This window comes from Lagopus muta, chromosome 2 (assembly GCF_023343835.1).
Source record: "Lagopus muta isolate bLagMut1 chromosome 2, bLagMut1 primary, whole genome shotgun sequence".
Lineage (NCBI taxonomy): Eukaryota > Metazoa > Chordata > Aves > Galliformes > Phasianidae > Lagopus > Lagopus muta.
In genome coordinates, this window is record NC_064434.1 from 104,060,967 (window position 1) to 104,075,909 (window position 14,943).

The following is a 14,943-nucleotide window of genomic DNA, read 5'->3' on the forward strand; positions in this document are numbered from 1 at the left end:
CCTTTTAGTCACAATCAGTAGATTTCTTCTCCAGGTACTCTTTCTTCATCCGTAAAACCCATGGAAGCATAGAGGGGGGACCTGGCATAAAGAGGTAGTTAAAGAGTATAGGAGGAAGGTTTACACTTGATGCAGAAGGTGATGTTATTCTGGGGGGAGAGATATGAATGAAAGGTGGGGTTTTTGATGAGGAAAGAACAGGATAATATCCAAACAAAAAATACAAGAACACATGAAATTAGGCTTCAGCAGTTCTGTTGCTTGTATTTTGTTTCTGCAAGACTCACAGTCTGGCCTCTCCAGTGGCATGGAATGACCTGATGCAGTCCTCTGACCAAGAGCTTTGTGTATGGTGTGGCTGTTCTCTTCTGTTGTGCTTGTCAGTACCATCATTTTTTCTCTCTCCTGTACCAACTCTAGGCTGCCTCTTAGAGAAACTGCTGCTTAAATATCTTTGATCAAGTTCAAAGCAAGTAAATGATGGTACAGAGTAGGGAATGGGCTATCACTTCAGTAATTGTGTTCCATTGTTTCCGACTTCCTTAGAGCAATAAATATTTTTATTATAACTCCTGTGAACCTTAGTTAGACACTCTGTGAGATATCTTAGTTGCTCCCTTACGCGAATCAATCATCAGTGTACACTTTTTTTTTCCCCTTTGCCTACAGATCTCTGTGCCACACCAGACTGCTTTTGCTATGGTCAGGATTTTGCTCCAAGCTACAGTCTGCAGAGTTTCCACAAACTTTTCTGTTTTAAATCTTTTCCCTGCAGAGCTCCCATCTCTGCTTCGATCTTTAGTATCCTTCAGCTGTTCCTACTCATATTCTGTAAGATATCAGAATATGTGATATAGTGATTTATTTTTTTCCCCTAAAAGCTAGGAAAGTAGAATTGTCTTTCTGCAGGCAAGAAGGAGAGAATGTGAACATGTTTTATCCTTTCCTGATGGGTGAGGATACAATGTCAGTTGTAGAAATAATTCTTTATTATAGCCCCACTTTTCTTTAGTTAATTTCCAGGTGATGGTGCATTAGAAAGTACATCAATCTTGGAAGGGGGCCCTTGTGCTTGTCTCATGTCCTTTGTTGCTGCCCAAATGGGCTTTCTTCACCAAGGTTGTTGTTCTTGTTGGGAAAATGGGTGGCTGACCTATATGTGTGCAGCAGCACTTAAAAATCTGTCACAGTCAAGGTGATTGAGTTGAACTGTAAAAGAGACTCAAAGCCTTTGAATCCTAAGTATCTCAGAAGTTTTTTCATCAGCAGATGATTCTAATGATTGTTTTTGCAGTGAAATCCTTGTATATTATATTGCTACATGGAGGAACAAATCTGAGAAATATTTTGTATAAATTTCTTCTTGTAAAATGAAATAGTAAAAACTACTTTGTTTGTATGCCCAGAGAAAGAGAACAAGTTCCACACTTCTTGTGTTAGTTCGTAAGTCTTTCAATCCTTCTATACCATCCAACAGTATTTTCTTCTAGTGCAAGTTCAGCATCTCGTCCATCTAGATGGACATGATCTCTGGAAAGGTGTTCTGACCTGCTCACCTTCTGTCACTCAATACAGGTCACGCTTTCTGATGTCAAGCAAGGCCCACAAGATCCTTTTGGGGAGAATGCAAAATAGAAACCAAGAAACACTTTAATTATTAGAGTTAGCACCTTCTTTTGCTGCAAGAAAAATCATGGAGTTATTTCTGTGGCTCTGCTATTAAATATTTGATACTAATAGGTAACTTTCCAAATAAATTTCCTTTTGGGTGACAGTTTTATATGCAGTATTTAAAGACACGATGAAGCAGCGGTAACTTAATCAGGTCTAAACTCAGTTACCTTAGAGCTGAATTAGAATACCTGAAGATTATCGTGTGTTCTCTGCTTCCTTTTGTGTTGCTGTAATACACAAAATATTCAGACAAAGCCACAGTAGAAACAGCATGTGGGAAGATTTTTTGCATTGTTGGCATTTGTTACAGAGAGTACCTGAAATTACTAGACAGCATCTGTGGGAAGCAGGAGGAGCAGTGAGGTTGCAGGGAAGGGGGAACCTCCAGTTCAAAGACACGAGCGGGTCTCACAAGAGCAGGAGGTGGGAAACTAAACCAGAAATCAGGCATAGCCCTGCTGGGATCCTTTGACAAGAGCAAAAGGGGGGTGTGTGCTTATATATACATATATATACACATATATAAATGTACACATACATGCCTTCTCATTTTGTTCAGCTTTCCTCAGTTGTTACGACTTCTTTCATTTTATTCATCCTCTTAGATATTTTATCAAAACTTGCTTTTTCTTGTGTTTCAAAGCCTTCCAGTCATCTTTGATGGGTTCTCTGTAGAAGATCAAGGCAGATGCATCCCAAAGCAGTGGGTTGGGGTTTTTTTTTGGTTGGTTGGTTGGGTTTTTTTGTGTTCACCAACTGCTGTGGTGGGTTTGCTAAAAACATTGATGGGTTTCATCAGCATTTTCTCCTGTGCTCTGAGAGTTAATGCAGAATTGGAATAAAGCAAAAGCAGTGCTCATCAAGCAGTGCTCATTAATACATGAAGCATTGCATGCCCCATGGGGAACACAGTTAAAAAATAGTCCTCAGCAGTATTAACACCCTTAAAGATAAATTAAAAAAAATCCATAAAAAGGCCATGATGAGTCTCTTAGTGTCCTGCAGGTTCTAAATTTTCATAGGCTGTATTCATTGACAGTGGGAGGAGTAATTTCAACAAAGTCAATTTTCACAGTGTCTGTTTCAGATCAGACATGTAAGATGGGAATTCTTTTTTTTCTGACGGATTCAGAAGTAGGTGTAATATCCACCTATTTTTGTGGGTTTACTTATTTGTATGGGAGTGGGTGGGAGAACAAATCTTTTGAGTGACTTAGAGTGAAATCGGTTGAAAATGTCGGTGAAGTGATTGTCTGCCATTGTGCAGAGTGAAAGTTAAGGAAACAGGACTGCACTACTTCCTTCCAAATGTCTGGGTTTTATGTAGGAAATACGGCACTTTCACTGGAGTGAAAAAAGTAACACAACTGTAAGTCAAGGCTAAGGTCATCATAAGGTACTCAGCAGCACAGATCCGTGGCTTTGCTTTCCAATGTAGTTCTATCAAGTATTTCTGGAGTGGTTAACACAGTTGTATTCATTAGATCCTTTTAAGAAGTGTAATAAAATTGGCTGCAGGCAGTTGGGTACATTCAGCACTGCCCTGTCACTTAGACAGCTGCCAGATGCTCAGACAACAGCATCGATGGCAAGCTGACATACCTGCTCTTCCCCAGGCTGTGTAACTGGGAGAGTCCTAGATGCTTCAGGCTAGATTGCTTCCTGAAAGGCATTGCCAGTGTGAAAGCTCTGGGGAAAAAAAAAGAGGTCGTTTTTGCATAAATATCATGTGCAAATGAAATTGATCACAGTAAAAGTCCACAGTTCAATTGGCAATATTACAATGCAGAATTAAAGCAATAACAAACTAGAAACAACATTGAAGTCACAGAGTGCTTTACTTTAAGGTGATTATTGAGAGCAAAATGGATAATGGGTTAATTAAGGTTGGTGCAGCATGCATATTCCTGAATCCCTCATTTATTGTAGTTAAACCTGCCCGTGCAGGTTGTATCCAATCACCTCCTCTGTAGGGCTTGAGAGATTGTTAACATTACATTGAGGGAGGGCAACTGTGTGAATTTATTTGTAAGGAAATGCAGTCCATCATGCAGACATCCTAGCAGCAGTCAAGCATGTTGGTGACAGGAAAGATGAATTATATCAGAAATAATGATTTTGCATTGAGGAGATATGTTAGAAAAATGTTTGTTTTAGAACAGAATAGACCTGTGGAGGTGTCTTCCAACTGAACATCTAGTCCAGCTGCAATTTGTGAAAAGTAAATAGCTGTGAAAAGCACTGTTAGATTTTAGAAGTCCAGTTTTGTTTATGTATATCTTTAAACTAAAAATCAATCAATAAAAGAAAGCCTAATTCCTGTTATCATTTTTTTGGTTTCCAAAGCACTTCTGCCAGTATCAGTGTTTTTAGTTTACCCCTGTAAAGGCAGATGGGATGGGGAAGCATGGGTCAGAGATTGCTTTGGGAAAAGGCTGAGTTGGCAACTCTTAGAAATGCTGCTTGGCCTTGGGCACCTCCAGGGATGGGGCGCCCACAGCTCTCTGGGCAGCCAGGGCCTCACCAACCTCTGAGTGAAACATCTCTCAATGTTTAACCTAAATCTCCTCTCTTAAAGACATTCATTCCCTCTTGTCTTACCACTATCAGACCATGTAAAAAGTCACTCCCCCTCTTGCTTATAATCTCCCTTCAAGTACTGGATGGCTTCAGTGAGATCTTACCAGAGCCTTCTGTTCTGCAGGCTGAACGAACCCACATCCCTCAACCTTTCTTCACAGGAGAGGTGCTCCAGCCCTCTGAACATTTTTGTGGTCCTTCTCTGGATTCACTCCAACAGCTCTGCATCCTTCTTGTGTTGGGGGCCCCAGGCCTGGACACAGTGATGGAGATAGGGCCTCACAAGGGCAGAGCAGTTGGGAACAATCGCATCTCTTGCCTTTCTGCTACCCATTGCCCCTCTGTTGATGCAGCTCACGGTATAGTTGGCCTTCCAGGCTGCAGGAGCACACTGCTGGCTCTTGTCAAACCAGGATGCTGGCTTTTTCGTCCCAGTTTCCTTTTCTCTTACTCGGTTATCCTTCTCCATTCCCATTTTCCATTGTCCTGTGACTATCATATGCTTTGTAGTATGGGAGTTGCTTGTGCATTTTAAGAGTCACTTTTGGATTAAAACCCAAACCCATATCTTTGTAAAATGCATTTTGCAAAATGCATATTGTTGATTTTTGTGTACAAATTCATTGCTGGACAGAAGTTATATCATATATTAGGCCTATTAGGTTAAAAAAGCAGCAAGCTTTCCTGTTCAGCTATTGCTAGTTGGTTTTCTTCAGCTGTGCTAGTTGGCGTAGCAGAATGCCCTCCTCTCGCTGCAGCATCACTCGATAGCATTAGATCATCAGAGCAGTAGAAGGGCTTTGCTGTGAAATCAAAGGCTCTTCATATCACTTTTATGACCCACTTAGGAATTTCTTTCATCTCACCTAATTTTAGGTGGTGAAAAATTTTTCGTTCACTGAAATTTTTATGCCGGTTTCTCAGTTCCAATGAGGGTTTGGAGTATAACTGATGGCAAAGTTAGATAGCTGAATTGCCCTCCTCTTGGCTCCCTTTGCTATCTGTTTTTTTCACAGGAGCACTTCTGTTGATTTTAATGAAACTTCCTGTATAAACGGGATGCTCATCAACATACTGATGGCACAGGCCTAGAGTGCTTTAAAGGAATATCTTCCACTGAAAGGCAATATATGTTGTTCTTTACTGTACAGATTGGAACCACATTCTATACGATAACAAACTGTTTACAGGAAAAGTATGTTTAATGTTTTCATGTGTATTTCTATATACATATATGCATAATTTTATATGAGTATAGATGCATTTACATCAACATACAGAGAGGCTACACTACACTTGTGCTGGGTGCTGTTCATTAGTGGAACAGCCACTAATTGTATTGCTGTGAGCTGCATAGCTGCACTGACAAGTGATTGGGATATTTTCAGGTATTTACAGGCTTGTCAGTCTACTCTGGAATATGGAATACATGTGTTCAGTTTTTTCATTTGCAGTGATCCTTATTTAAAAACAAACACAAAAAAAACCACAAAAAACTTGCTTGTGTGATAACAGAAAAGTTGAGTAACCAAAAATTAAAGAATTTAAGGAAATTACTGTTATCCATGTTAATCACATAACTCTCTGTATTGCATAGTTCTTAGTGTGGTGTGCTATGTGCTTTTACTTCTGTTTCTTCTTTTTCTATCATCTGATACAGATAACAGTCCTGGATGAGACATGGACAGTATTCAGGCGATACAGTCGTTTTCGGGAAATGCATCGAACTTTAAAATTGAAGTACCCAGAGGTAAGTTTTGGGAAAATCTGTCTTGAAGGAAAGAGCGGAGCCTTGAAAATAACTTTGTGGGTTTGTTGTTGCTGGTTTGTTTGGGTTTTTTTTTTTTGAGTTTCTTTTGCCTTTTTTGGGAGAAGGGGGAAAGAGAAGCTTACGCTAAACCAGTCTGATTCTTAGTAAAAATGGCAAGCCCTTTGGCAGTTTGAAGCTCCAAGGCTGCTAGAACCAGGATGGATTGTTGCATGCTGTTACTACAGTGAAACCATGACTAAATGTGCTGCCTCTAGCCATTAATTCCCTGTGCTGCCAGCTGGAGTCATTCCCTGGAGGTTGCTGCTTTGTTCATTGCAAAATACTTGCAGTCAGACCACGTCATCCTGACAACTCCTCTTTTGAAAGGAGTGCGTTGTTCCACAGATACCCTTTTGTGATAGTGGTTTCCAGGTTTCTGCAAAATGGAAAATTGATCTTTCTGACCACCTCTGAGACTTTGAGCATTCAGGATGTGAGGAGCTGTGCCTGACAACACTTTAGTTCATGGGAGCGAGTGTTTGTAGAATTACAGTTCTTGGTTTCCACATCTAGCTTTTAACTATTAATGTTTTGCTTTCTTTCTCCTTGTTCTGGTGGATATTAGCAGAAATAAATCATTCAAGCAATTGAAGTTATCCTAATTTGAGAGTTGTCTCAAGTAAGGAAGCACAGACCGTGTATTTTCACGGGCTGTATACTAAAAGGCATTAATGTCTGAGAGAGTGTGATGCAATAGCATGCAAAGGGTTTATTCTTTATTTTTTCTTATCTATTCTTTAAGCTGAAAATGTATTGAGCATGGGAAGACATTGAGGTTTTAAAGAGTAGAATACCAAGAGTCTGTGTCTTGTGGAGATTCTGGAACTGAATTCCATTCCCCTTCCAAAAGAGTATGAAACCCAGAAACTGAAACTACACACTATCTAAAGAAGAGTAAGCCTAAGAAGAAAATTACAGTCATCTTTTCTGATTGTCAGGAAGTTCTAAAAGATCAAAACGAATTTTGAGTAGAAAATTGAAACATTCTCTTTTCACAAGTGCTTTTAAAAATATTATTTTGAGCGAACATCACTGTGATATTTTTTATTCAAATAAATTGCTGCGGAGATACGATATGTAGACATTAATATCCTAATTGCATCTAACTCCTATGAAAAAATGGCTAGACTGTCACCTGTTTGAAATAGAAAAGGGTTGCCTGAATCCCTCTGCAGACACTGATCTCCCCCTTTTAGGAAAACGTGTTCAAGCAGACTTGCTCAGAGCCTGTTATCAGTCCTGACAGTACATTGAGGAACAATGAATATGACATTTACAATTATTTCAGGAGATCAACTTCATAGTGGTTTGTAGTAATCAAATTCAGAAGGAATCTGATGTTCTTAAAGCCTCCATTAAATTGTCCCTTGTGCTGCAGCATGTTATTGTCAACTTTTTGAAGTGAGCGTATGTGACTCGCAGGCTGACAAATGCAGGCTTTTTGGTGTTACAGGGGGAGGATTTTTTTCTTAAGAATCAGAAGGGCTTAGGAGTGATATTAGTAGGTCAGAAAAGCAAAGCAGTAGCACCTCCTGCAGATTTTCTTCGTAGCTTTTAGCAAGAGGTGCAAGGGTTCTGATGTTATGTTATCTCCATGCATCTCCTGAGAACAATTACAGGTCAATAATTATCTTCCTCAAATGAGGAGAATACATGCTTCAAATAAGCAATTTTCATTCCTTATGCTCCTTCACTATCTGCAGCCATGCTGACAAGCTCAATATATTTTATATGTTAATGTGCTCATTTGTTTCTTATTGACACTTCCGTGCTGCCATATATTTGGTCTTAGGTCAATTTATTGAGATTGACGTCTAGTACATTAACAGAATTATTGGCTTAACTATACAGGTGATTAAATTTCTAATTTCCATGTAGGAGAGGCATCACAGGATGTTTTATTGAGTCATCTGCTCTTTCCTCAGCAGTCTCTGTGTAAGTCAGGGCAAATGCCAAGTCGCACAAGTTTGTCATACGCCTTTCCCTAAAGTGAGGTACTTTTTGAAGAAGCATGTTAATGTGTTTTGGCTTCCAGTGTGCTTGGAAGAAATGGTTAACCATGTTACTGTCTGAAACAGCAGATCTATAGCTTTGTTACAATCTTCTTCCACCTTTTGTCTAGACTCCTCTTCAAAGCAACCTCAAATGCATTATTGGTCAGATTCAGTATGCATCTTCTCTAAGTACAAAGCACTGTAAAGCACAGGAGAAGAAAGGTGGGTGTTTGATCGAGTCATCCACTGCATCTCTGGTAGTTTTCTCCTGTCAGTGAGAATCTACTCTGGAAGCACTGTTCCCTTCAGCAGTGATGCTGCCTGCTTTCTTCTGTGTAGTGCAGGTTGTTGTGTTGTGTTCAGTACTTTGAGACTTAGAGCACCAGAAATAAATAGCAAGCCTATGGGCTAAAGAAACCTAGCCAGTATGCAGCTGGTTTCTTCTGCTTGTTGGCATTTCCACAAACGGTGCCCTTGTGATGAGTGAAACTTTTCATATTGTTCACTGCAGTAAAGATTTGGAGTTTGTTTTCTTAGAAGGAGTTTCACTATCAGTGTGATGTATGTAAGTGAGCAGTGCTTTCCTATATTTTAGCCTATTTGTTTTTAAATAGCCTTAATTTATGGAAATTTGGGATTAATTTTGCAAAGTAAATGAGCTTGGTTTGTTTGGCAAACTGAAAGTCATCTGTCTCCTTACATTTTCCAGTGACCTAATTTGGCATTCATTATGACACTAAAGTACATTTAATAACAATTTTGGCAAAGTTGGCTCCATAGTTCCTACGTTTTGTTGCAAAGAAATTTCATCCTTAAATGTCATCAGAACCCATCAAAGTTGGATTTTATTTTGTATCACTTACCTTCCAACTCTAAATTAACATTTATAATGGACAGAGAAAATACTGGGAATGTGTTTAACATATGAGTGTCCTGCTTTTTAGAAGTGAACTTTGCAGCTCATTAGCTGCTCGGTTCTGAATTACTACATCAGTATTTTAATAACTTGCTGATCTTGCATTTCATGTTGCTGCCACTGAATTCCCAAAGGAATGCATTGGAAAACTGATTTATTGGGAAGAGTTTTTAAAAAGTCTGTCTTTCCAGGAGCAGGAACTCTCTTAATGTCTTACATTCTCAGTATGTGTTATATTTTGTGCACCTTCACGTTCCTTGTTATGTAAATGGCTGGATGGTGATGGCTGCTTGTCTAAGAGAAGTGTCACTTGCAAACTGAGGAAGACTGGAGGAGTTGCTGCAGGATGAGGCTGTGCCAAAGGCAGGCAAACACCAGCATTGTAAGTCCCTGCTGGTTTGTTGTTGTGGTTTTTTCGTTGGCTGGTTGGGTTGGGTTTTCTGATGATGTTGTTTGCAGATCTACACAATTGTTGTTTGCTTATCTTCAGCTTTCTTATGCTACGTATTTGTAAATGACACTCTTGTTTCTGGGATTTTATTGAAGATCATACCTTGGCTTTCATCAGCAGTGGCCTATGTAATGAAATACACTTTTTGTTCACCACTGGACAGAAACAGGAACAAATAGGCTCTTTAATTGAGACATAAGAACTTTTCCTCCTTCTTTTCTTATAGATAAACAGTTTTGGAATAGTACTGGAGTGCTGGTTTCTGCAAAAAACTTTTCTGCCTGCCTTGTTGAGAGGAATGCTGTCTCCTATCTCTGTTAGTTCAGCAAGTTTGAGTGTTGTGAATTTGGCCACTGCTCCCCCCTTCTTAAAGCTTTCTTGTCTCTTCCTTCTATCAAGGGAAAACAGAGGAACAGTTGACCATTTATCATTCCTTACCTGAATCCAGGGTCTGTAAAGACCTTCATGCATTTTGGGATTCCATACTTGCCATTTTCTGTCCAGGTCTTGCAGGCTTTCATTGTCAGCTTTGCTTACAGCATTCACTGTCACTTCTCTAGAAACCTCCTTCGTGTATACAAAAAAAATGGTGTAAAGGGAAGCACGTAGCATTAAGGCATTTTTAGTCCTAATAGTCAACCGCTGTCTTAAAATATTTGTAAATCCATGCAGAGCTTGTCAGAGAGCAGTTAAAATGCATACTTGCATTTATAGATCAATTCATGAAGATAAGGATGTGTATGCAGGCAAGATTTTGAAAGAAGTGCTAGAGCTATTGGCTTGTAGCCTGTTTAACAGAATCTAATAATTTCTGTATCCATATATGATGTATGGTGGTCTGTGTATAAAGTAATATTTATATCTTTTGCTGTCTAAAGCACAAGAATACTGGTTATTATTTTTGAAGAATTTCAAGCCTCGTAAATTGATCCAGCTTCCCCTTCCACTGGTCTGGTTCATGTCATCTTATGGGACCAAAAGGATGTGTAATATCCATAACTGAAGCAGCAGGAAATGTTATACAGAAGATTGAGCCTTCGATCCAGAGTTCCCATGTGCTCTGCTTCTACCCTGTGTGCTGTACACTGGGGAAATGAGTGAGATACATTGTAGTTACACATCTCATGTCATGTATCTTGGAAGTTAGGATGCCTGCATGCTGCAGACAGTGGGAGCGTTTGCTTGGATGGTAGAGTTTTTCATATACTTAAATATTGGACAGCAAAGGTTGTATTTTATAACAATTATAATAATTAGGAAAAAATGCTGTCTGTCTGGTTTCAATTTTTTAGTCTAGATTTCTAAGGAGGAAAGACTCTTGTTGGTAGTGTCAGTGGGAGTCATATTACTCCATTTTACATCTGAAAACAACATCCGCTATTAATCAGTGATTTATTTGACAGAATGTAGTTCTTTTGGAGTGAACTCAAGGTTCCTGCTTTCTTGCTTTGCATAAGAATTGCATGAAACTCAAAGAGCAGAAAATATTTCTCAAGCTTGTCGGAAATAATATATGAATGTTTTTGAATAGAATGAATTCCAATTATTTGTTGTAAGCTTATTTTTTAAATATTTTAAGTATTTCAGAGCTTTGAAAATTCAAAGTAGATTCGTTTGAATTCATAGGAACCTTAAAAGGCCATCCAGTCCAACCCTGCAGTGCACAGAGACACCCACAGCTCCAGCAGTGCTCACAGCCCCGTCCATCCTGACCTTGGCTGTCTGCAGGGATGGGGAACCACCACCTCTCTGGGCAGCCTGTGCCACTGCCTCAGCACTGTGATCATAACAAGCTTCTTCCTTATATCCCATCTAAATCTCCCCTCTAACATTCAGAGTAGTTTGTCCCTTCTCTTTTAAAATGTTTTCTCTTTTAGGGATGAGCTGCAAGAAACTTCCTGTATCACAGTGAGTTCACGTTGTGTTTCATCCAACCATACTGCCTGCAACCACACACCTTTATGTAAATGCCTGCTGTTAATGTAGGACATCAGTGTTCTAATCCCTTCTGAAGTTCTTTGGAAACTCTTCTCTCGTCCCACTTATTACCTAGGATTAATTCTGCCATGCAGTAATGAGAAGAGGCATGAATTGTTGATTCAGCTATCAGGGTTTGATCTCACGGTCCTTTCCTTTCGCCTCCATCCTCCCCTTCTGGGTGACAGCCAGGGAAGGGAGGGATCCACATTTTCTTTTTAAATGGCCTGTACATGTCTTGCTTTTGATAAGTAATAAGTGGAAGAAATCTTCAGCACAAAATGCCAGCACAGTTAATGGTGAGGGAATGAATATGAGGTGAAGCTGTTGATTTTAGGAGAGCATCCCTGGATTTGGAGAGAGGTTATTTCCAGGGTCACGGGCAGATAAGGGCAACTTCTTGCTAACTTTCAAGATGTGGCTAGTGATTTTTTTGTTGTTGTTCATTATTTTGTCCAGATAATTATAAAGGTAATTGATCAACCTTTGTGCATTCATGTAATTATTTTTTTTTAAGTCTCCCTCACAAGAAAGAATACAGCCAGATGGGTTAAACAAAGAGGGAGCTGTAAGTCAGCATTCCTTGTGCAGAGCACTTAGGGCAGCTGCAGCTTCTCAGCTGGGAGTGTACCTTTCTGACTGCTTCGGCTTTCTGACTTGTAACTGTGCAGCTGCAGCATTTCATTAAATGTAAAACTCATGTTAATCTCCTGGGATTACTTCAAGAGGCAAAAGGATGGGGAAGCAATAACTTTGAGGTGCTTGGCTTACAGGGCTGCTGAGCCAGCTGCCGTGTAACTGGTGAGCTTTGGAGCACAAGAGCTGCTTTGGAAGCAAAAGCTTGTTGCAGCAGAGCTGGTCTGTCAGAAGCTCTGCTGCTTTTACCATCAGATTTGTCATTTACTGGTGTCCATAACTGCAAATTTCATTAAGAGATGAGATTTAGATAATACATTTACATTGAATGCATAATTCTGGACATCTGAATGTTTCTAGTGTTTGGTCATAGGAAATGTAAAGCACTATAGCTGTAAATAACTGCAAACTTCTAAGACGCTGTTTAAAATGAGTTCATTCTGAAACCTTCTGTGTCTGAAATCCAATCTTTCACAGCTACAGTGATTGCTGAGGCTGATGTTGAGAAACTCCTAACCAAATGACAATTGAAAATCAAAGGTTACAAGTGCCAGAGAGAGCAAGGTGTAGCAAATAGCAGTGATCACAGTGGTACAGGGCTTGCTGTGTTACTTTATTATTTTAGAAAGTCTGATTTTGTCTGTATTCTTAATTCAGGTTCTTTCAGCTTCTAGGAACTCTGTGTCCCTTAGGGAGAGCATTATATAACAACATTTCAAGCTTTATTTTGCATTTGAAAAGCTGAACCAGGAAAGCAATGAACTTCTTGATGGTTTTTGACTTGACTGGAACGATGCTTCTGAATGCTATCAAGCTTGAAATTATTTTTGAAGTAATCAAGAGTGTATACTGTAGTTTTGTTTCAGACAGTAGAGAAATGTAATGGAGTACCAAATCTCCAAGAAAATCTTAGGACAATTAGCAAACATGCATAAATCATCTAAAAACTGTGGGTTTTTTGTTTCTTTGCGCATTCTACCACTCTCCTCCCCCCAAAAGTATTGGGCATTTGGCCACAGATTAAAATGAAGATTGTTTACAACACTAGTGTGCTTGTAAATAGCAAATGCCATGTTCTATATTAGATGTCTATTAAAAGAATACATCTAGTAGGATCATAAGCATACAGAAAAGGGCATAGAAATAGTTCTTGAAGTACAGATCATAAAGGCATTCTTAATTCTTGCTCGCTTGCTGGGCACTTTGCTAGCCTTACTAATCCATCTTTCCATAAATATTGAAGGAAAAATAGAGTAGTAATCTTTAGAATCCTTAAATATGTGTAAACCTTACAATTCTATTATACAAGCATGTGATTATAGCCTTCACCTTTATTCAGTGCAAATTACAGTAATTATGGTATGGGTAATTTTAGATTTTAACGTTTATGTTCTTGTCACTGGTATCAGCCAGGAAGTACAAACACAGGAAGCATATTTTGTCATATACATTTTTCCAGCTCACATTCCTAATTATGTTTTGTTCAGAGAACTGTGGAAGCCTGTAGCTTTATATGCATAGTGCTTCCATGTCAGCCTCGGTTTGCTATTAGCTACAGAGGTAATGTGAGTAGATCCCTAAGTGCTTAATCTGGCCTTTCTTTTTGCAGCTCGAAACTTTGCTGCTGCTTTTAAAAGAACTTTTAGCACTTTGCTCAGTGCATCAGTCTATAAATGCATACGAACAGGAGAATCTTTTCCTGTAATAAACTGCAAAAAATATCCCTGCTAACTGCATCATCATGTAGTCTGTGCAAGTCTGATTATGGGGGAGTGTATTTATTCCATGTGGCATCTCTGAATTTATACTTGCTAACCAGGACAGGAGCATCTGTGGCATAGCAAAACCACTGGTTTGTTTCCAGCATGGTATGCAGTTATTCAATTTCTAGTGTGAAAATGATTTCAATGTCTGAATATCTGAATGCGAACGTCTTAAGAGCCTTGTGAAAACCTGGCTTTGGGATTAATTTGTGACTGTTGTTGTTTTGTATGCTAGGATTGTGCAGCAACGTTTTCTTGGGTTGGTAGATGCAATTTTGCAGACTCTCCCCCTTCTCTTTTCCTCTTCCTATGGTTTGGTCAATGATGAGACCTACTTTTATGTCCCTCCTCAGCAAATAATGGAACCTTTGAGTATCCAACAGTTCTGTATGAAAATACCATTGGTTTTAGAGATCTCCAGATAGATAAATTCAGTATGAGACAGTTAACCTACAGGCAGAAATAGAAAGCCAGGTCTTACTGATCGTGCCATAGCAAATCTATAAGATTTACAGTGCATAAATTAAAAATAGAAGCCCTTGAAAGGGATAAGTTCTTCGCTTCATAATTCACAAAGCATTTGACAGCATAATTGCTTTGATTATTTTATAATCTGATTTTCAAAGTTCTGCTCAATTATCTGGTGAATTTGCATGATATCAAAATATTCTTTTTTTTTTTTTCTTTTAATCAGTAAAATAGATGGAGAACAGCTGTCTGTGAGAGAGGAATGCCTCTGAGAGGAAGAGTTCTCAGACAATTTAACGTGGGTGTTGTTTGCTCACTGAGATTCAGGCGTTTCTTAGCTGCTCCTGAGTATCCGTAGGCATTGGGAATGCCTTAGGCTGCAACCCTGTCTTTGTTTTTTCTTCATGCTTAGTGAAAGGCAGAAAGGAGGACTGCAGTTTTTGCTGCTCCTTTCTTTTTCTTTTTTTTTTTTAATTAAATAATTGCCTTGCTTTAGAAGACTTTTAAGACTTGTGCTCTGTTAATCATTAGCTGTTATTGACGGTCTCACTATCTTCTAATAATTTTGTGAAGAACAACAAGTATTTAGATGTTTATTTTGATTTTGATGTATTGAGGAAATGACTTATTGCCTAACTGGGATTGAGATACAGGTGACTTAATTGATGGAGGTG

At 39.0% G+C, this 14,943-nt stretch overlaps 1 protein-coding gene across 3 annotated transcripts in view; it reads left to right on the plus strand.

Annotated features, from left to right (window-relative positions):
• Positions 1-14,943, plus strand: part of KIF16B (kinesin family member 16B) — a 138,537-nt gene that overhangs the window by 89,496 nt on the left and 34,098 nt on the right. For all 3 annotated transcript variants that reach the window (XM_048935474.1, XM_048935471.1, XM_048935472.1), the window contains one exon: positions 5,915-6,004. In XM_048935474.1, coding sequence (XP_048791431.1) covers positions 5,915-6,004 — 90 coding nt within the window. The remainder of the gene's footprint in view (positions 1-5,914; positions 6,005-14,943) is intronic.